General features: G+C 35.8%; 1 protein-coding gene across 3 annotated transcripts in view; it reads left to right on the plus strand.

The window, feature by feature from the left end:
- Positions 1-100: 100 nt before the first annotated feature.
- The window catches only part of LOC145677371 (uncharacterized), a gene marked incomplete at its 3' end in the record, with an annotated part of 42735 nt that continues 19560 nt past the window's right edge, over positions 101-23275 (plus strand). Inside the window, 2 exon segments of one of the 3 annotated variants that reach the window (XM_081747895.1) lie at positions 101-227; positions 12117-12240. In XM_081747895.1, the coding sequence (XP_081604021.1) occupies positions 12160-12240 (81 nt within the window). 3 annotated transcript variants of the gene reach the window in all.

Below are 23275 nucleotides of genomic sequence, written 5' to 3' on the forward strand. Positions count from 1 at the left end.
AATACAGTGTAATATGAGATTTTATGAAATTATTTTTGAATCTAATTCAGCGACCAAATGCGAATTCAAATTTCTTATGATTTTATTTTGGCGTAGACATGGCCATAGTTCACACTGATTTGTAGAAAAAGAAGAAAAAGATAACTGCTTTACGTATACGGACGGCGGGAAGAAGAACAATTTTGAAGTTTGTGTCCGTACTTTAACATTAAGCTGTGAAAGAGGAGGTGAATATATATTTTATTAACTTTCTACGTGGAACATTATTTATATAAATTAAAGGGAAATATATTTGAGAGTAAGTATATGATTTAGTAAATGTAAAAAGGATTTGCATTTAGAGTACTCCAACATGGCTAAGATTTATTATTTTAAATTTTTGAAGTAAGTGGTGCTCCCTTCGGAATTTTATCGTTGGCTTTTTCAGACAAATGTATCTCCTTTATTTCGCCGTCAGTGCAGAGTAATACTAATTAAAAATACCTAATTTTTTAACTGACTTTTTAAATACAGAAACTTGAATAATCGTTAGTATTGAGGGAAGAGTTGCATTATTGGGTGCAGATTCATTATGGGAGAGGGACATAATACTAATACCGGCTTAAGTTTAGAGTTGCCCCTCCAGTCTGAAGGTGCCCTTGGACTTTGCAACATACAAAAAACAGTGCTTAAAGTATTAAAAATTGTTACATTTCACTTCAGTACTCTGTGTGCTTCACAAAAATTTAAAAGCTGTTCGTCATTATTTTTCCTCATCCGTTACACCTGTTCTCCATATTTTACAGCTACCATGCTGCTGAAACCTTCCGCATCTGGTAAATAGTACTAACTTCCACATATCTTTTCTCGTATTAAACATAACTCTCCTGCCGAACTTACATTCCTAAACATAAAATAAAAACTTCAAATTATCATTTCTTACCTCATTTCTCCTGTAAATTTTCCTGATTTTTATAAAAACCGGAGGGGTAACTCTAAACTTAAAACCCTGATACCAAAGTGTACATGACTTTGTAATTTTTGATTTTTGTAATTCTGTGTAACAAAGGACAAGGTTTCTTCCGAGTAGTGGCAGGATAGTATCTACATGCAATATAACTTTTTTAAAATATATATATATATCTTGAACACTTTAATATTGGAAAAAAAAAAATAGAGCTGCTCTTCCGCAGATGGCGGTCCGTATATGAGTTACATGAACCTGTTTTCAACCTTGTATTACTATTTATTTGCTGTTATTTTCGTGCAGATTTAATTTTGAGCCACAACTCGAAATAATTGTTTAAAAAATATAATTATTTCACTGATTTCCTTATTGCCTCTGAAAGGATTTGCAGTGAGTGACATGAAAAATCTCACTTGGCAGAGACAAAATTCAAGGGTGCTATCAGAAATATTTGTTGGAATATTACAATTTCTTTACGATTTGCGTGTGTGATACGGCTTTCAAAATACAAAAACCAACCTGTTCCTACAGTGGCCACTAAAAACCATGGATGCTGAGTCAAAGCAGGGTGGAGCTGGTGGGCCCGCACGATAACGTGGGGGTGCGTCCGAAGGGATGAGGCGCGTCAGCGATGGTCGGTATACTTATAAGCGAGGGTGGTAATAAGAAGTGGGTTTTAGCAATGTTACGAGTTTTAATATGACTTGTCATGGTTTCATTCTTGTAATGCTCCACTTATGAACATAAAATACAACTTGTATACACTATGTAGAGATATACTACTGGTGAAAATAGCATCGGCTGTTGTTAGCTATGGGCGCGCAGCTTTTTCACGTACTTTTTTGTGATATTCTATTCCGATTTGGTCGTTTTATAGTTTCGTACGTTAAGTTAGGTTACCAACACTTAATTCAGACAGTATTGCCGAGCGAGCGTTACCGAGTGAAGGTAGGTTAGAATCCCACAGGGCACGTTGTTTTCTGTCTTCGTTACGAAGAGTTGACTTTCTTTTCTCACGTAAATCACTTCCACTTACCGTTCCAATTTGTACAGGTTCCCTACTGCCTTCAAAATGTTGTATACGATATTTTCTTGAACACCACTATCAACTCACTTCTTCTGTAAATCATCCTGTTCTTTGCCAGTTTTACCCCCCCATTACTAAACAGTTACCATAGCATATAAGAGTCATCTTTCATATGCACTCGGTCATTTTATCCCTCGTAAAGCCAGAATTGGCTGGTTTAAACGAAAATGGTTTAAGCAAAATAATAATAAAATAAATTAAATAAAAGAAGGAAAAATGCTTTAAATCTTGTGAACTTCATGGTGATGTTTCCGCATATAAAAGCATCTGCATTAGTTTTGTCTCTGAATACCACACATTCTACAGCTTTGGAACTTCTTGAATACCATGAAAGACAAATTCTAACCAAAGCACATATAATAGTGTTACAGTTTCATCAAAATATCTTTGACTTGATCAGACACATTATCTGAAATGAAATGAAATCTTTGAGTTTTACGTCCCACGCTTATGCCGGTTAAGCTAAAGGAGACGGTGATGATGAATAATGAATGAAAATGGTGGAATTAAGAAAGGGGAGAAAACGGGAGAACCCCGAGGAAACTCACGCACACGGTGTTTGTACACCAGAAAGTTCACTTGGCGGGGCTGGGATCGAACCCGGGACCCCAAGCACCAGAGGTGAACGCTCTACCACTGAGCCACCGCGGTCCCGACATATTATCTGGTGTGCCTGATGTATAATGTATGGGATAATGTGTCTGATGAAGGCAAAAATATTTTGCTGAAACTGTAAGGCTATTATTTATTATATTATACAGTATATGCTTTGCTCCGTTTTTTTTTTTTTTTTTTTTCACAGATTTTTAATCTCCTTTTTACCTTTTAATCAAGGCGTCCCTCGTTCAATTCTCGGTCGAACAACAACCCTTCTTTCAAGTGTAAACTAAGTAGCGGTTCGGATGTTACTTTTAGTGAAAGCTTTCTTCTTGATAACCTCGGTATTACATAACTATGTTAGGCTTAAACATTCGAAACGAAACTAAATTGTATATTTCTGTTTCCTGAATGCCTGTTATTATATAGAAGCTAAAGTTGCTTAAATATATTGATAGAAATTGGCAAAATTTATCGACTGCCTATGTAGCTTCCAACATTAGCTTGCATTGGACTTTGTTTTGATTTTATTGAATTATATCTTCATACTAAATTTGTAATTTAATACCTCAGTTTTAGCGTACTGATTATGGTACGTTGACCGTAATATTTTACATACAAAGCAATAACGAGATTTTCCCGTTATTGCTTTGCATTTAAAGTAATAACAGGATTTTCCCACTGGGTAAGGCAGGAGTTTACGGATTTAAGAAAATTACTGACCAGACCGCCCAATTTTATAATAAAACGGGACAGTCCCGATTTCCGAATAAGCGAATATATTATTGGTGTTGCAGCAAAGTGGGTGAAACTTCCATTCTGGTGCTCCAAGTCCAAATGGTGGGCAGTTTCTGTCGGGTGTAAGCCGAGAAGCGGTTAAGCTTATGTGTCCCCTTCCAGCATAACCCCGTTGTTGCATAATAAAGCCAAGGCTAAATAAACTTACTTCTGTTCATATGTAATATAAATATGTAGAGCAAATTATTTAAACAAAAAACAGGTTTAAACCAAAAAAAAAAAAAGAACAATTAAGAAAAAAAACATGATTTTTGCCAACCCTGCATAAAGTACTTGTAATGATTTTACACTAGTAACCCTATACTGGTACACTTAAAATATAGCTGTATTACTTTATACTCAATTTTGTCGTCTGCAGAAAATTGTATATTATAAATATGTCTTTTCATCCAAAGTATTCAATTTTACCTATAAATCTTCCAAAATGTGGTGCGCCAAAACTAGCCCAGCAGTGCGAGCACCATTATTTTAATAATATTCCTTACCTAGAATTACTTCTCTTTCATTTCCGCCCTTCATTTGTAACTACTAATCACAAATATTTCTTATTTTCATGCTTTCTTTCCTTTCATTAGATACATACTCATCTGTGTTGTATTACTGCGCAAAATTAGTACCTTCTATCTCTTAAATGTTGCAAACTGCACGAGCTATTCAGAAGCCACGAAAACAATGAATCCTTACTTTCTCGTGTTTCAAACCAACACTATAAAGAACATTCTACTACAGTCAGGGTAGAAAAAATCATGATTTTTCAAAAAATAATTTTTGTTGATTTTTCTTTTTATTTAAATTGATTATTTTATTTAAATCAAATCTTTCTCCTCGTATTATAATACAAATCGCGAACTGGAGAAAAACATGAGGAATTAGTATTAAATGTTAACTATGCCATTGAAGTGAAAGTATTGGGGTTGAATTTTGAATTAATCCCCAATCGTTAACCTATTTCAATCCGAAACTATGCTTCTTAAGCTTTTTTTTTTTTTTTTTTTTTAATACATGTTAGTGATACTTGTCAGGAAAATATTTTTTTAAAAAATCGGAAATAGCTTGCAGCACGAAATACATATAAAATTCATAAATTTCGCCTAAAGTTATAAAATATATATATTATTTTTAAGTTTCGGAGAGGGGATCGGACTCATCTAAATACACCCCTATTATCGGGCAACAAACAAACAGACGAACTTAGAAAAGAATTTTCGTCTTAAATGTGTATGGTGGTTTCCCATTGGAATAGTTAACGATTTAAAAACCCTGTGTAGTGTTACGAAAAGAAGAAAGCAGATTGCCCCGTTAACAGAAAAAAAAAAACAGAAACGAGATTTTACTTATTTTCACTTTAAATTAATTTATTTAGGAATTTGATTAAAATCAACGATTAAAAAAAATCAAATGATTTAAATCAATCCACCCTGACTACAGTATTATGTAAATAAACTTTTAGAGTGGGATTTGGGGGCGGAACTCCCTATTAAATACATGCACCTAGGACGTGAAGACTTACAAAAGGAATACGAAAATACTTAGCGTATACTTATATTTATGAAATATGAATTTCTCTTAGCAGGAAATGCACTCTTACTGCCTTTAAAAGTTCCATACTGGAAAAATTGCATTAATAGGTACAGATGGTCTTTAGGTGGACTAGAGATGCAAAAAAAACTGGCTTTTTTAAATCGATTGTTTTTTGCACATAAAAAGCCGGCTTTGTTGGGGAAAAAACGAGAATTTTGGACATTTTGGCTTTTTTCATTTTCATGATTTTTCTATTTAGATAGCTTTCTTGTAGTGTACTGCAAAGTTAAATAAGATTTCATGACCTAAATGCCATATTTCGCTCTGGAATTCACCATCATGATAGATGGAGCACATATTTTATCAATTAAATTGAACATAAAGTACATAGTATTTGAGGGCAATTTTAGAGGTCATTTAACTTTATTTTAACATCTGAGTTATCGACAATGTTTTTCTTCTCTAGATAATTTCTTTTTAGTCATCCGTGTTTCATTTCTTAGAGCTTAGTACTCTAGCTTCTAGCACATAAGTAAACTTATGTTTTTCAATATATATGTCAGAGCGTACTTCCACATTTCTGTTATTCTGTAGTTGTGCAATGACTTAGCAACAATCTTCCGGATACAACCTTAAATACCATTTGATAGGAATAATCAGTAGGGGATTTAGAAAAGTATTTGGGAAGGGTTTCTCTGAATGTTTGATTTTTCTAAAAATCCCTAATTTTTATTTGGGAGGAGCTTAAAGTTTATGAGTATAGGCATAAGAAATATTTCATTTCGTTTGTATATTCAACAGTATTCTTCCGGATTCAACCTTGAAGACCATTTTGTACTGAAATCAGTGGCGGATTTGAGAAAAGTATTTTGGGAGGAGTTTTTCTTATAAATGTTTAGTTTTTCTAAAAAAAAAAATCCTAATTTTTTATCTGAGAGCGTGAAGTTTATGAGTAATGGCATAACTAATATTTAGTTTGTTTTAGAATTTCCATAATTTCGGGGTACAGGCTTCAATCCGAAAGACATCCCTACCCTAACCCCTGCGCAAATCCGTCACTGCTGGTAGTAATAACGATTTAAAACCGATAAGAAAGGAAGTCGGCCAGGACTCACAGTACACGCACTATCTCTACATTCACAGATGGAATTAACAAAAACTTTTGTCAAAATGGTCTAATGCGGGGATGAGTCCCGGACTTCCCGGTAGAAGTGCAAAAGCTAACCACTTACTCATGTTTGTTATGCTGTTGTGCTTAAATGTATTCTCTCTCTCAATGGTCTACGAAATCCGAAGATTCAGTGCCGCTTTCACAAAAGCTCTCCATTGACTTGCCCAGTTCAATCCAGTTTCTACTCTGTATTCCTATTTCTACAAGATCCATCTTAATATTGTCCTCCCATCTACGCCTAGGTCTTCCTAATAGACGTTTTCCGACTGGATTTCCAGTTAAAACTTTGAAAGCGTTCCTACCTTCTTCCATTCTGGCTACATGACCTGCCTACCTGAGCCTCGTAGACTTGATGACTCTAACGATGTTTGGTAAACCGTATAAATTATCTAGTTCTTCGTTATGAAGTTTCTGCCATTCCCCATTCCCGTTCCTCTTGAGTCCAAATATTCGTCTCAGGATTTCATTCTCAAATATTTTCAGTCTGTTTTCTTCCCTCAGTGTAAGCGACCATGATTCACAACCATAAAGCATAACAGGCATGATTATCATTTTATATATTTTAAGTTTTAAATTCCTCGACAGAATTTGCGAAGACAAGAGATTTTGAACTGAATAACAACACGAATTTCCTAATTTCAGTTGACATTTAATTTCTTCGTGGATATGATTTTAGTCTCGTAAGATTGATCCTAAATATCTGAAAGTATCTACTTTGTCGAAAGTATTATTTGATATTTTAACGCATTCATAATTTGCAATATTACGATCCTGATGAACTTCCATATATTTAGTTTTCTCAACATTTATTTCTAAATCAATGTCGCTGCAAGCGTTTAATAAGGCCTCTGAATTTATTTCGATGTTCTATAAGATTTACATCATCAGCATACGTCATAATCTGGTGAATACCATTCAGCTCTAGACCCTGGCTGTTGCCATCTTCGATTTTCCTTATAGCGTATTCCGAAACAAAGTTGAGTAATAATGGCGACAACTCATCTCCTTGTTTCAGGCCATTCTTGACGTGGAAGCTCGCATTTTTCTAGTCGGACTTCACTCTGGGATTCATTTAAACATATTTTCATTAATCTAACAAGCTTTTTCGGTATTCCAAATTCTGTAAGAATGTTGTACATGGTGCGGCAGAGCCAACTAAGCAGTTTTAAGGAGCAATAAAAAGTAAATCTGGAAATATAGAGAAAAAATGTTTTTATTTTCTAATATACCATTTTACATTCATTTAGTTTTGAAAACAATGTCCTCAAGATGGCGGCCGTTAGCATCAATACATTGTTGTAGACGATCCCTGAAGTTTCGAGCAGCTCTTGCACACATATTGCGGGGTATGGCATTCACTTCGTTAATAATCCTCTGTTTTAACTTTGGTAGGGTGTGAGGGCGGCTTTTGAAAACCTTTTCCTTCAGATATCCCGAAAGAAAGTCAGAAATGCTCAATTCTGGTGACCGCGCAGGCCATTCGACATCACCGCTCAAAGATCGTTGTGTGGCGATCACAAATCTGTTGTTTTCATAATAAGCGCGAACGGCAAAACCACGATGTGCACCGGTCCAGACCATATTAGCTACTGAAATGGGGTCAACGACTGAACAAAGAGAGACCACGTACAACTGCCTACCCCCACCACAGCTCTCGCGATAATCGATAGAAATTGCTTAGTCGGTTCTGTCGCACCCTGTACAATGTTTTCCTCCTAACCGAGTCGTAAGCGTTTCTAAAATCAATAAACAGTTGATGTACTGGGTAATATAATCCCATTTCTTTTCGAATATTTGTCGAATGGTAAATATCTGATTGATACTTGATCGATTTCGCCTAAATCCACACTGATAATCTCCAATAATTTCAACTGCGTATGGAATCAATCTTGTTTATAGAATGTTAGGAGAATTGTCTCGTTAATTATTACAATCAGTTTTGTCGCCTTCCTTGTGAATTGGAACAGTGATTGATTCTTTTCACTCTTCTTAAATGTATTCCATAGTTTTCTTTTTCTTTTTCTTTCTTTTTTTTTTTAAAAGTAACGATATATTGAATTCCTCTTGTTAAAAATTCAGAAACCTTCAGAACTGAGTAAACCGTGAAGGTGGTTATATGTTCTAGAGCCTAGGAAACCACACACTCAGATAAACAGTCTATTATGCGTATGATCCATGAACAGAAAATTCAGTACTTTCCCGAATCTGAACAAGCTTAAGGAATAGTCAGTGCATTACAGAATTCGAACCTTACCGATTTTGCAGATCCGAAGCACTTGATAGGTAATAACAGATTATTACGTATGTGATAAATGAATGAAAAAATTGATCGAAGTATTTATACAATGTATGTGAAAGTTAGAACTTAACTGAAAAATTTCAAGAATGTACAGAATCGCCCAAAACGAAGCTCTTGATGTGCAACTTTTGAGAGTATCATATAAATGTATTTCTCTCATGTTTTACTTTATTTTGTTTCAAAAAGAGGGTGTGTGATATTTTGAAGTAAAAATACTACATACAATTTTGCTAGTTATTTATGTATATTTTTTCTTTAAAACAAGTACTTACTTTTGTATATAAAGAGGTTAAAAATTTATTATATATATTGGTTAATTCTTTGGAATTCATAATGTAAATATGTTAAGTATTTTAAAAAAATCTTTTCGAAATTCATGGTTTATTTTAGAGGTTTTATATTATTATCTGCATCAACCACTAATTAAATGATTTTGTGTTGTAGAGAAGCGAAACGAAGTCTGCTTTATCAATTTGAAGCAAAATTTTCAAAACCCAAAATTTCCCAATTAAAAAAGCGAAGCAGAAAAAACCGAGCTTTTTTTTAAAAAAGCCGGTTTTTTCCGAGCCCTTGCATCTCTAAAGTGGACTGAATATAACTGCAGTTTGTGCGCAAATATAAAAACTGCAGTGCATATAACACGAATTAACGTACTAATCAGCTTTTGCTAGGTAACCACTGAAAAGCACGAATGCTATTTAACCGAGTCAAGGCAGGAGAGTAGCATAGGAGCCCGAGCTTCAGCGAAGGGAGCAGGTGCGTTAACGACGGTGAGTATGTGCGTAAACGAGCATAATGAAAAATCACTTTATATGGCATAAAACACACCCCTTTTGTGGCACAGCTTTGCGTATTTCTGTATTATACCAGTACATGTAAAAGGTAAGGTCTCGATATATTTAGATCACTTGGACAGTCCTAATGTGAAGTCAAGTAACAAGTTTCTTCATGGATTTTACAAATTTATGCCCTCATAAAATGGGATAGCACCCAAGCCTTTGCTTCAGTACACCATATTTGATTCAGGTGCAACTCCTCTGTTATTAGTTTTCGGTCTACATTTCTGTATTTTTCTCCATTACTGCAGCATCGTCCTAGGTTAGTTATTAAGATATAGGTTTGAAACACTGTCACATTATGTTCTATTGCCTTTTTACCTAATGTTGCATCAATGCGCGAACTCATATAGTCCAGAATTTAACTTCATTTTCCCCCTAAATAATCATCCTTCACTGATGATCTTCATTACTTTTTATCTTTCATGCTAACATTTCATAATATGATTGTGTTCGTTTTTTTCCTAAGTTTTGCACTTCGGAAACACCATCTGCGGCATTTTATCCAAAAGAGTACTTTCACAAGTTTTTTCTCTCATCACATGCTTTAGAAGGTACTGATTGAGAATAGTCCATCGTAGTAATGGTAATTTTATAGTTCAAATGAGAGTACATATGAAAGAGGATTGTGTACGGTATTAAGTTCCATTCCCGAAGCGGGGCCGCAGTGGCTTAGTGGTAGAGCGTTCACCTCTGGTGCATGCGATCCTTGGTTCGATTCCAGGTCGCGCCAAGTTAGCTTTGTGGGGGACAAACACCGTGTACATGTGTTTTCTCGAAGTTCTCCCGTTTCCTCCCACTTTCTTCATTCCACCATTTTATTCATTTTCCATCATCACCGTCTCCTTTAACCTAGGCGGCATAATCATGGAACATAAAACTTAAGGATTTCATTTTTTTCCATTCCCGAAGGAATTTTTCGTGGTAGAAACCAATATTTTATGGTTACAAGTGAGGAACCATTACAAGCACCTAGATTCTGTACTAGAGTGACTAGAGTTAAAATGATTGAGTGTGAGTGAATGCATATCGAAGACTACTATATAACATACTAATTTCCACCTGCAGAATATTTCTGCATGATGCAAGGAATTTGTAATTTATATTTACCATATAGTATTACAAGTGTAAAACAATTACAAGTCCTTATGTGATTTGACAGTTTCTAAACAAGAAATGTTATCATTTTTTGCACTGTTATATGCTAGAGGTGTTTACGAAACATGCCAATAAGAAACTGCTGGTCTACAAAGTGAGGTAAAGGAATTTTTCAAAGGACCATGTCCAGATATAGAATGCTCTAAATTATTAACTTATTCCGGTTTGATATTAGGGCCGAAAGACGCGAAGGACTTCTAAAAGATAAATTTGCATTGGCATCCTCAATTTGTGACTTATTTATAGCAAATTCGCAGAAATGTTACAAATCTTCAGAAAGTGTCACATGTAATGAACAGTTATACCCTATAAAAGGTAGGTGTTGTTTCATACAATATATGGCAGGAAAACCTGATAAATTTGGAATAAAGTACTGGTTACTTGTCGATGTAAAAAGTAAGTATTGCCCCAATGGTTTTCCTTACCTTGGGAAAATGAGACACAGCCCCAAGATCAGTCGCTTTCGGAATAAATAGTTTTGCGCCTTATTGAACCATATAAGAGGACAGGTCTAAATGTAATATGCGACAATTATTTGACGTCGGTATCTCTTGCCGAATAATTGAAGAAAGACATTAATATTGTGGGAACAATTAGAAAAAATCGCAGAGACCTACCAAGGTCTACCAAAAACAGACATAAAAAAATGGAGTTGTACAGTACAGTTGTAAACAAAAATCAATTTGGCCACTCTCTCACAGATTACCAATGTAAAAAGAATAATCATGTGTTAGTGCTTAGTACTCTGTATTCAGAGGATTTTTACTCATTTATATAGTAGTAGTAGTAATACTGTAATAGTAATAGTAGTAACTTATTCATATTTTACTAATCACAACTCGTTAGAACAAACATTTAGCCGCATAAGTATTTTAGATTAGCGTCGCTAATAGTGATAGTAGTAACATTACTACTTCTACTACTGCTAGTAGTAGTAGTAGTAGTAGTAGTAGTAGTAAGAGTAGTAGTGCTAGTAGTAATATTATAGTAGTAGAAGCAGCAACAGTATTAGTAGTAATTATAACACCTTGCATACTATCATTATTTACCTAAAAATGATCACTTAGTTTCGCGAGTCATTTTGGCTTATACCGTCTTTCTAGGTATAATAAAATCTCCGTCCTCCTAGTGTTAATATTGTCCTCCCATTTGTGCCTAGGTCTTCCTAATGGTCGTTTTCCGATTGGTCTTTTAGTCAAGACTTTGAAAGCGTTTCTACTTTCGTCCATCCTAGCTACATGGCCTGCCCACCTAAGCTTAACAATGTTTGCTAAAAGAAATTTGGAAATAGAAAGCAAAAGTCCCGTCTTCCAAGTTCCTTTGTGAGTGTGTTTCGTTTGGATGATCTTCTCGAAAATGTTTGTCATCGTTTTTAAACTATGACATAATGCATTTCTCTTTGGAGAACTCAGAAAATATAGTTGCTGATGGGGTGAGTTTTGTTCGAATTTGTTTTTCAATAATATGCATTATTGTTCATATTTCATATAAAATATTTCAATAATAATAATAAAATATTTCAGTTATATCAGTCAGTACAGGGTGATATAATTTATTTTGTTTAGGAAATGGGAGGAAGTTTAGTGCGCTGCCTGCATTATTTATTAGTGTTGTATGATGTTTTCAGTATTTTGTGGACAGTAATTTATTGTCTTTTCCTTGTTAGAATTCCTTTGTTTCAATTATTGTTTATTTATTTTTAGGTCTACTTCTCCAAATGATAAGAGAGATGTTATAAATAGTACCATGCTTAGTGTTTCTCGAAATGATATTCCATCAGATGAACTTCAGCCTCGACAAGTGCCAAAACCTTCAAGATGTATTCAGGTATGGGCAAAAGATATGGTGTGAATATATGCAAATACATTCAAATATTTTGTGTGTGTTGTTAGTTAATACACTTTCAGTAGAGAAACACGAATATCCATTATGATGTAAATCACTTAAAGAACAATCTTTTTAATAAATTCAGAAAACATTCCTTTACAGTCTTAAATTACCAAGAAACTGAGAAGAAATACAATCCCATTTAAAAGTCACTGAACTCTGAGTTTAACATGTAATAGCTGTAAAACGGCAATACATTTATGACTAACGTTACTTGTGACATTTGTCAGGGAATTAGGGAAAGGGTAAAAGTAATGCGCATAAAAGAAAAGTCAGTCCGCCATGAATCTTAATCAAGAACAGAGAATTACATTAATAGAAGCGTTGATTGAGTTGATTTTGAGTTTAACGTCCCTTTCAGCAGCGAGGCTATATGGGACGGTCGTAGAAGTGTATTTTGCAACATAACATTGCTGCGATGTCTTCTAGCAGTAGTTTTCTCGTATTCGTGTGCCAGAGAAACACAATAATAATATATTACCTAGTGAAACGTTTTCTGCGAGAAAATGATAGCGCAATTTCTGGGCGGCTAATTGTAAAGCTTTCTCTCTCATTCTCTCTTTAACACAACACAAATTCAGGTATGTGCGTGGACATTGTCACTGAATTTGTGGCTATGCTGGGAGAAGATGAATGCTATTGTTGGTTCCAGCAGAATTGGGCAAGGAGCTGTACATCAAATATGAGCATGGGGATGCTACGCGAATTCAAAATTTACTGACATCAAAAGATTTATGTCCTCCTCGCTCATCTGATTTAAGTCCACCAGACCTCTATTTATGGGGATATTTGAAGAACACAGTAAGCACAATAACCCCTGAGCGCTCCCAAGATTTGTGATAAAACATATTCAAGGGTATGGGAGAGACATCTCAGTTCACAAATTGAGAAAAGTGGTAACCAACATATATCGCCAGGCCAGTTCGTGTTTTTGAAATTAATAGAGACCGTTTTGAAATATTGTAATAGTAATACAAGGCTTTTTATAATTAAAATTTATTTCATATGAAGTGGAGGTATTTACTGTATAAAATGTGTGTCGTACTGCACGACATTCTTTGTATAAATCTGAATAATTTCAGTTCACAGTTCGGGAACTTTTGAATCATACTGTATAAAACAAAGTCTTAGAGAAATGGGCATTTTCAAACTAGTTTGGTTCAGTAGAGGATAGCATCCAACAGACCTGTTTTATTTCTGTGGCCTTGAATCTTCATGTTCATGCCATAATGTTAGTTACTATGCTGATACACGTTTATCTAGAACCTAAAGGAAAGACGTGTAAGACACACTAAGTTCAACTATATTGCATATGCAAGGGATGGATAAAAATATGGAAACATCTGATATAAAATGAAGTAAACATTTCAAACACGATTTGCATCTGAATGGAAGGTGTCGCTATGGTCACCGGTACATCCTGTGAGATATGCAACCTGGCCAATCCAACAGAAGGGCCAGTTACAGTTCAGCGACCAGTTCGCGCAGGTTGTCGTGAATCATGTCTGAGCTGACAGAGCTTCAAATAGGGCAAATTGTGGGTACGCGTGTGGTGGGGCCTTCCGTGACGAAAGTAGTGGAAATGTTTAGTGTATCAAGAGGAACAGTCTCGAAGATCGTGACTGCTTACGAGTGTTCCGGAAAAACCATATCAGCGAAACACCAGCGTGGACGCAAGTGTGTGTTGCGTGACAGAGATAGACGCACATTGGGTAGGATTGTGACCAAGCAGAAGATCCCCCCAACGCCAAAAGTTACAGCTGAGCTGAATACAGTGCTTACAAACTGTTTTAGTGTCAAAACAGTCAGAAGAGGACTCCAAGAGCAGGATATTTATGGCAGATCTGCAATTCCCAAATCACTCGTAATTGTTGACTATGCTGCTGTACGAAGATAGTGCTGCAATGCCCCTATAAAGTGAACAATGGAGCAGTGAAAGACTGTCATCTGGTCGCATGAGTGTTCCGTTACATTGTTTCCACTGCCAGTACAAGCGTACGATACAGACTGTCTGTTACCCAGACTGAAGCATGGCAGTGGAGTGATGATTTGGTATTCTGCTGGACCCGTCATCACCCTGCATGGACATGTCATTACCTGGGACTGCTTTGGGTGGCCGTTTTGAGTGACCAGCTGCATCCCATGGTGCCGTTTTTCAAGATGACAAGAGTCCCAGTCCATACAGCTCACATCATCCAGGACTGGGTGGATGAACACGACAATGAAGTGTCCCATCTGCCATGGCCTCCATAATCGCCAGTTATAATTGAACCCTTGTGGTCAATTTTGGAGACCAACGCGGGAGCCCGCTACCCACCACCGCTGTCTCTACAACAGCTTCCAGCTACAGTTCGCGGCGTAGAAATCGTTACACAAATTCTAAGTCCGAATTAATAACAAACTCTTGCCCCGTTTTCTTATGCATCCAGAAATACATGCCTCAATCGATAAGTTGCTTCTAGTACTCAGTCCAACTCCTCCACCTCTCCTTGTCGAAAGCAGTGTGTAACGTAGTACACTCCTTTCATTCAGCTGAAAAAGAAACAGGAATCAAGTTTACAACGTTATAGCTTCAAAACAGTCTTTCCCATTCGTTTGTTCTGAAATATTTTTAAGAACCTAAATTTAAAAAAAGTCACACAATGTTCCCAGAGCTTCATAAATACCTTTAGTTTCATTCTTTCCCTTCTTTAAAGACTGCAAGCTAGTAAGATACTCCCTAAGAAATCTATGGAAATTGCCAATAACGGCAGTAGGTTTTGTGGAGGGCTTCCTTAAGTATGTAATGCACGCACAGAGCTCTAAAATATCTACTGACATGGGGCGTCATTTGGGCCGGACAGAAGGGTGTAATTCCTCCTCCCTTTAGCTTCATAAATACGTATTGTTTGATCAAGTGTATAGTGATACACTAATAAAAAGTGAAAATCTTAGTCGGGGGAAAATCCCCGCCCCCACGAATAAAATCTAAAATACACTGCTTTTAGCAACGATCCCACAGGGTTACGATAACACATTGTTAGAGAGCTTACATTTGGTTTCGGGAAGGGTCCGATGGTGGAAATTTTTTGTCTCAATACCGATTTTAGGTTTTAACAACTTTCAGAAATTTTAGGGGGGTCTGGACCCCCGGACCCACTCCCTGGCTACGCCGTTGGTCATATCATGCGAATATCGTGATCATATCACACAAATTTTGCCCTAGGTGACTCCTCTCGAGATTCTTACCCATCCCCTATCCCAAGGTGAGTCGTAGAGGAAAAGGCAATCATACATTGTAAAAAGTTAAAAACTCTGTAACTATAAAGTTTTCCCCTCCCTCTGCGAAAAATCCTGCGGACGCCCATGTACAGACCTGTTATGGGGAGGAATTATTTTTATCAGGTCTCCCACCAATGATATATACCTGTGAAGTATGCACTTTTTTTTCACTTTTCTAAATTTTTTAATAATTTCTATAAAGAAAAGGGAAGTGTCTAAGGGTTCGCACTTGGTGAATGAGCACTTCTATTTGAGACTTCTATCCAGAAAAGCTCACCTTCTTCATTTGCCTTCTTGCAAAAGTCGTCTGCTCGACTCGAAACCTTTAACGTCAATGACCAACTTTTTCAAACCTACTTTTCACCCTGCTTTACTTCATGGACGATAATGGCTAATACATATTCTTGTAGCTTACAATTTCCTGACCATTTTGATTTTTGTTCCACATCGATAGAACAATTAGGGGCTGAGATACTTCAGATTCGGTAATCCTTTATAACACCACCAAATGACGCATCTTTGAAATGGCTGCCACTCGAAACCTAAAGTCACTAAACTTAAAATAATGGTTGTTTTGAACTAACGACATGGTAATGTAACTGCACATCTAAACTAAGATTTTTAAAAAAAAAAAAAAAATGTCGAGCAACATGCATTGGACCACTTTACATGGATTTACCCCAGGACTATTTACAACATACTTCAGTAAGTAGAATTTGATTATAAAAATCCTCTCAAGGATTCGAAAGGAGTGTTAATCTTTGTGCATTATATATCTATAAGGATTACTAAATGTTTTCAGTATTATTATTACCGGTATTATTATTATTATTATTATTATTATTATTATTATTATTATTATTATTATTATAGTAGAAAAATATGGTGAAAGGATACAATGGGAATTATGTTACCACGCATACAAGATCTAATTATTGAGGTAGAGCGATTTATACGTCTTTAATACTTATGCCTCCTCTCCCCAACCTTAGGTGGCTGGCTGCGGACCTGATGTCGATACATATTCGATGCGAAGTCTGATACCGAGATGATTTTCTTTTCACACAAAACTTCCAGATTACAACAATACGAATCCTCCGTTTTCTGTAACATGTTTAAAAGTATTCACACACAAGCCAAGGTATTTTGTCTGTCTTTGGTTCTCACTTAACTATCATATTATAGTTGTTTACAAATATAGTGTAATGTATGACGAATTCCGCCAACTTATCAAATATACTTAAACTAAATGCACATATAAATATGCCCCCAGTTGCCTCGAGATATTTCTAGTCCAAACCTCCCTAACCGTGCACCACTTGTTTAACGACGTTATTAATACCTTAAGTCCAATCAGAGTTCAGACAACAGCAAACGTACAAATGCCCGATTACAATATTTTGTGAAGATAATAATAGCCAAAGTAGAGCGTGCTTTTCCGCTGTCACCGATATTTCGAGCTAAACTCAACTGACGATCACGTTTTTTAAAACGAGCTAGCTCATGATAAAACTCACAAAAAACAAGCCCGCTCAAGTGAGTTAGCTCAAATATGCGTGCCCATTTACAACTCTGCTTATATATATATATACTGGTAATATTATTTATCGGTACTTAACCTTTTATTATTGTTGGATATAGCTCTTGTATTTGACTTGAATAATATCTGTGATGTCTACCCTATCTTCTGTTACAGGCTATTTTAATTTTAACTAACATTCATAATGAAACTTGATTCGATATCCCAATATATTTACTTAAAGATTATCCACGAGTTTTCTTGGGATCTCCCATTTCCTCCCACATTCTCATACCTCCGATTATTTCATAATCATTCACTTTCGTTAGTCATAAAGAATATAGTGATGGGGCGTTAATTTTTTTTAAAAAATGAACGTGCACGAGAAATGTGTGAAAAATGGTAGTTCAAATCAATGTAGTGGTATACAGTACCAAAAACAGTCAGTAATACGAGTAGTTGTGAAGTGTCCAGTGTTGTGTGAGGTGCTATAAAGCCTGTTTAAGAAATTTGAGCAGAGTTCTTCATGAAAGTACTAGTAGACTGTGGCATGTAACGTTGCATGCTCACACATACAACTGTGGTCCCGCGTTCAATTTGTCCACAGGTAAAAGTCAAACCTTGCCCAATTAACAGACACAATTCCTTCCTTTACCTGCACACAAATCAAACACAAGCACACTAGTCGAGTTAGATTCCCCGATTCTTGTTTTGGCAATAGCAGAGTAAAAGCACTGAAAAATAATATGTTTTTTTTTTTTTTTTCCTGGAAGCAATCAAGCCTGTTTTGACTAGGAGATATATGTAAACTCTCAAAATTCAACTTGAACAATTTATTATAAACAGAATATAGGTATAACAACAACAAGAAATTTTTAAACCCCGTAGCAAAACGATTAAATATTGAAATAACTCCAAAAACTTCCCAACAAATGACAATTTCAACAATTAACATTTAATTTATCCAAAGTTACGAAAATATCAAATTCTTTGAACAATAATTAGTCAAAAGCAACGTGAAAAGTTTCAAAAGATACAATTTTACCCGTATATACATTTACTCTTTCAATTCACTGAAGTTTACCACCCTTCCGGCACTCAGTGACAATCCGGATACACGTGAATAATTAATTTTGCTTTTCTTTCCCCAAAACTCACAATATTTATTGGTTAGGTTAGGAATTAACAGTAATACGTCTACTCGGGTATTACGCGTTTGTTCCCACATGAAAATTCCTACTTAAATATTCTCCCAATAATATTTTTAAAGTTGGCATAAATGTGCTTAATGGGATCCGAACCCAGCATGCGCGATCCGAACCAATATATATTATAATGGGATCCAAACCCAAGGATTGGGAGTCCCATGCACTGCTCTGACAAATAACGCGAGGACGAATAAATTTCGAATCTCCTTCTACAGCCAAAAGAGGTTAAATAATTCGTCCTCACCTTATTCCCCAGGACAGTACTAAGAGCACACCCAATACTCCACGTTAGTATAAAAATAGCACTCTACTTACCAAAGAAAACACACACAAAATTCTTAAACATGCATTAATATTCATAATATTCTGTTCACACACTAATTGAAGCAATCTTTCATATAGTATCAAGCCAACTGTCACATAATTCCAAAACCATATGTTCGAAAGGGAATTTCAATGTTATATCATACCGAAAAATGAATTTAACTAATTTCAAAGAGTCTTAATCTAACCCTTACCCTTTCCAATCTTCAAGTGACCGAATTGCTGGGCAAACCCACCCAGCTGCTACAGCCACAAGTGCTGCCATCTCTTGAGATTCGAGGGAACTCCTCGTGACAAGCACTCATAAGTGAAGTGGAAGGGCATCTATTGAGTAGAAGCCGTATTACCTAACTCCTACCTTTACATCCAAATATACAATTATAATTCCACCACAAATTCTTTTTTTTTTTTTTTCTTCGACGGAAACGCTATATACGTTACATATAGATCCGTCTGCCCAAAAATTTTTAATTACATCCATCAAAAGTATATGCGTTTAAGGAGAAGAATCTTGATCTTAATTCTAATTACAAATTCCATGCATTGCATGCTTATAGACAAAAATTTTACAACTTACAGTCTCCATCCATCTATACTTTGAGGACGTGCTTTATTACAATGGTAAGATAGATCCGCGTACAAATGAGTATCCATTTTCGGGTATATACTGGAAGATCGTCTTCCCTCATTCTTTCGGACATAACCACAAAAGACATTAGGACCAAAACCACGGACAGCTCCTGCAGGATACAAAAATTAAGCGACACAAACAATTCACACAAACATGTCACAAATATATACATATATATAGAAACATGATAAAATGATCTTCCCTACAAAAAAATTTTTTTTTTTTTTCTTACACCTAAACCTTTTAGTCTCCAACCTGGTTCACGGGTTGCGCATTTCTCGGCAGAATATACCGTTTACAATGCTGAACATGTCTCTTTATTTTGACCTGGGGGTTGTCCACCTTCTCCAACCATAAGGTATTCATAGTTGGTTGACCAACTACATAATAAGGACCCTCCCAAAGTTCAGCAAGTTTTGGGTTGAAATGCTTTTCTAATGATGCCTTCATGAATCTTTTGGTTAAGACTTGGTCACCAACTTTAAAGTTAACTGGCAAATGCCTCTTAGAGTAGGTCTTTTCACATCTTTTCCAGGCGTTCTCCAAATTTCTTTTTATGATTTCATATTTCGTATTTTTATCGACTTCTTCGTCTAATATTCCCAAATCTACTAGCCACTTGACATCAAGCGGGCTGTACATGGTTCTTCCATAGTAGATATCACATGGAGAGAGACCCGTAGTTTCATTAAGACTCACATTGATAGAAAAAGCAATTTTAGATAGTAATTGGGCCCAATTCCTTTGATTCTTATCAATGTACGCCTTCAGAATTCCCTTCAAACTACGTATCGTTCTCTCACAAATGTTCGGAGATGGATTATAAGGCGAAGTTTTTATGTCCTGTATCCCTAGGCTGTACAGGAAATGAGTAAAGTACTGTGATACGAAATATGTCGCGCAATCATGAACCACCTTAGAGACAAATCCAGTTCTTAAAAATATATCCATCAATTTCTTACAAATAGCTTGACTTGAGAGTTTCCTTAAAGGTTCTAAGAATACAAACTTACTACAGGCGTCCACTACAACTAATACATATTCATACCCCTGACTACTAGGCCATTTCCCGGCAATATCAATAAAAAACGTGTTGTTTGGAGCTTTTACATGTCTCGTATAATAATTTCCCTGAGGCAAGGTGTTCCTATCACGAATCCTTTGACATTTAGAACAAGATCTCACAAACTCACTGATATCTTTAAACATATTCGGCCATGTCATACGTCTAGCAATGGCGGCAGTTGTCTTTCTTACCCCTCTATGAGCACCACTTATCAACTGAGAATGGAAATAGTCTAGTATAGTTGGTACTAAACCTTGTGGAACTACTACTCTATAACCATCCCCAATCTGGCTCTTCGTTTTCTTTAACAAGATACCATCTCTCAAAACATACGAGTCTACACTTTCTTTCTTTTTTAATTTACCTATAATTTCTTGAAGATCTTTATCTGACTGTTGATGTTCTTTCAAAGGTTCGTTTAACAACGGCAATTTCCAAAAATTTACAAAACTCAAGTTGACATTTTTACCATTATCTTTGATAACCTCAGCTGTATTAGGTTCATTAGTATAGAATTCTACATGATTTCCTATTCGCGAGAGGAAATCTGCAGCAATGTTAGAGCTCGTCCTGATATGGAGAATTTTAAACTTAAACTGAGAAATTTTCTCCATCAGAGTACCGTACTTCCTTTGCCGTTTATGATTATGTAACAACCAAGATAAAGCCTTCGAATCTGTGTAAACTACAAAGAAATTATGCAAATAATATTCGAAACGTTCTAACGCCAAAGATAACGCCTTCGCCTCCAACTCGTACACATTTTTGCTCCAATCTGATGGTGGTATGGCCTTTGAAAACATATGTACTGGCATTAATTCGCCATCTTTATTATATTGAGATAATATCGCACTGTAGTTTTTCAGAGAAGAATCACAATGAATAACAAAACTTGAATTCATATCCGGGACCTTAAGGATTACCTCGTCACAAAACGCATCTTTAAGTTTTTGAAAAGCATCATCGTGTTCTTTAGTCCATTTAAATGGAACTTTTGCGGAACGCATCTCCTGTAAAGGTGCAATGAGTTCAGCAAAGTTATGTACAAATTTTGAAAAGAATTGGAAAAATGCACACACCCTATTCAAGCCTTTCCTATTCTTGGGTTTCGGTAAATTTTTAATGGTTTCAAGTCGGTCCTCATCTATGGTCATCGTTCCACGTTCAAATTGAAACCCTAGATATTTTATTCTGGTTTGAAACAAAAGAGTTTTGGAAGGTGATACAGTTAACCCAGCTTCCCTGAACCTACTTAAAACTTCCTCAACCAGTTTTTTATGTGATTCTAAATCAGGTGTAAATATTAACACATCGTCATAAAATATTTCTAAGTTATCCCCAATTAAGCCATCTAATATTTTAGACATCAAATAACTCAAAACATGAGGTGAAGTTGATAACCCCATTGGCAAACGCCGAAATTGATACATCTTATTCTTAGTTACAAAGGCAGTTACCTGTTTACTATCCTCAGTGAGCAAGCACTGGTAAAAACTTTTCTTGAGGTCAATCTTTGAAAATATATGGTTATTTGATATGCTAGAGATAACATTTTCAAGATTGGGTGACGGAAAGTTCCGTGTAATTATCTTTTTGTTCACAGAGCCGTAAGCCACGACTAATCTCTTACTTTGGTCCCTATTCTGGACCAAAAAGCATGGACTGGAAAATGGAGAAGCATTAATCTCTTCTACCACCCCCTCTTTTACTAAATCTTGAATAAAATTATCTAATTCTTTTTGTTTATAGTTTGGTACACTATACGGTTGTAACTTAACTGGAGTTTTATCAATTAATTCAATTTGATAATAGAAATCCTTCACACATCCTAAACGATCCGAAATGATATCTGAAAAGGAAGTTACTAAATTATTTACATAATTTTGTAATTCAGGATCTTGAACTAAAAGTTCCGAAGAAACTTTATAATTACCTTCAGAAGGTGCTGCATTCTGCCCAGAATCAGTAACCTGAAGCACCTCATGATCCACATAGGTTTCCAATTCGGCAGCCAACTGTTGTTCTCCAAGCGCCTGCTGTTCAGATCTCCAAGTCTGATTTTGTAAGGTTCTAGGGAATCGAGCAGCCTCCTCAGCCCCCTTCGAGCATGCGGGAGTGGGATGAACCACGCTATCCCTAGAAGATAAAAAGTTTGTCCGAGGAGTAGACTGTTGTAGGTTAGATGGGGGATTTATAGGAATTATTAACTTCCTAGCTTGGATTTTGTAAAGACTGTTTGACACATCTATCACTGCTTGATATTTTCGATGGAAACTATTTCCCAATAAGAGATCAAACTCTGAAGATGGAACTATATAAAAGTTTTCTGTAAACTGTTGAAAACCCATCCGAAAATATAAGCGAACTCGTGATTTTACTGTCACTTGTTGATCACCAAGTCCTACAACTTGCAAACTAACATCTACTTCTCTGATTTTACACTGTTTTTGCAGATTTCTAAAGAATACTTCACTCACAAAGCAGGACTCGCTCCCTGTATCGAGGATTGTGTTAACTAATTTCCCTTTTATATATGCAGGCACAACCAGAAGATCTCTATTATGTTTATTAGGTTGTGAAGAATTTATATTTTGGAAACCAGATTCATTCACCAATGACGTATGTTCAGAATTTCTACCCAAAGCACTGTTCCTTTTTCGAAAATGTTTGTTTGAACTCGAAGAACTAGTCACAATATTCTTCCTAATGGCACCTGTATTACCTTGATATTGTTCACTACCTGATGACGTATGAGTATTCTTACCAGAAACTATTACATTTTGATTTTGTTCAGGATTTCCGTCTAAACATCTACCTTCTACCAAATTTACCGGTTTATTATTTACACTAGGTTGACTAATTACATTACAAGTAGCCGTTTTATTTGTTATTCCCTTATGGGGATTTTTATTTACACTACCCATTACTGGTCCGACAGCATTTCTCAATTTGTAATAATCGCTACT

The sequence above is a fragment of the Thermobia domestica genome, unplaced genomic scaffold, assembly GCF_964235325.1.
Source record: "Thermobia domestica unplaced genomic scaffold, izTheDome1.hap1.1 HAP1_SCAFFOLD_819, whole genome shotgun sequence".
NCBI lineage: Eukaryota > Metazoa > Arthropoda > Insecta > Zygentoma > Lepismatidae > Thermobia > Thermobia domestica.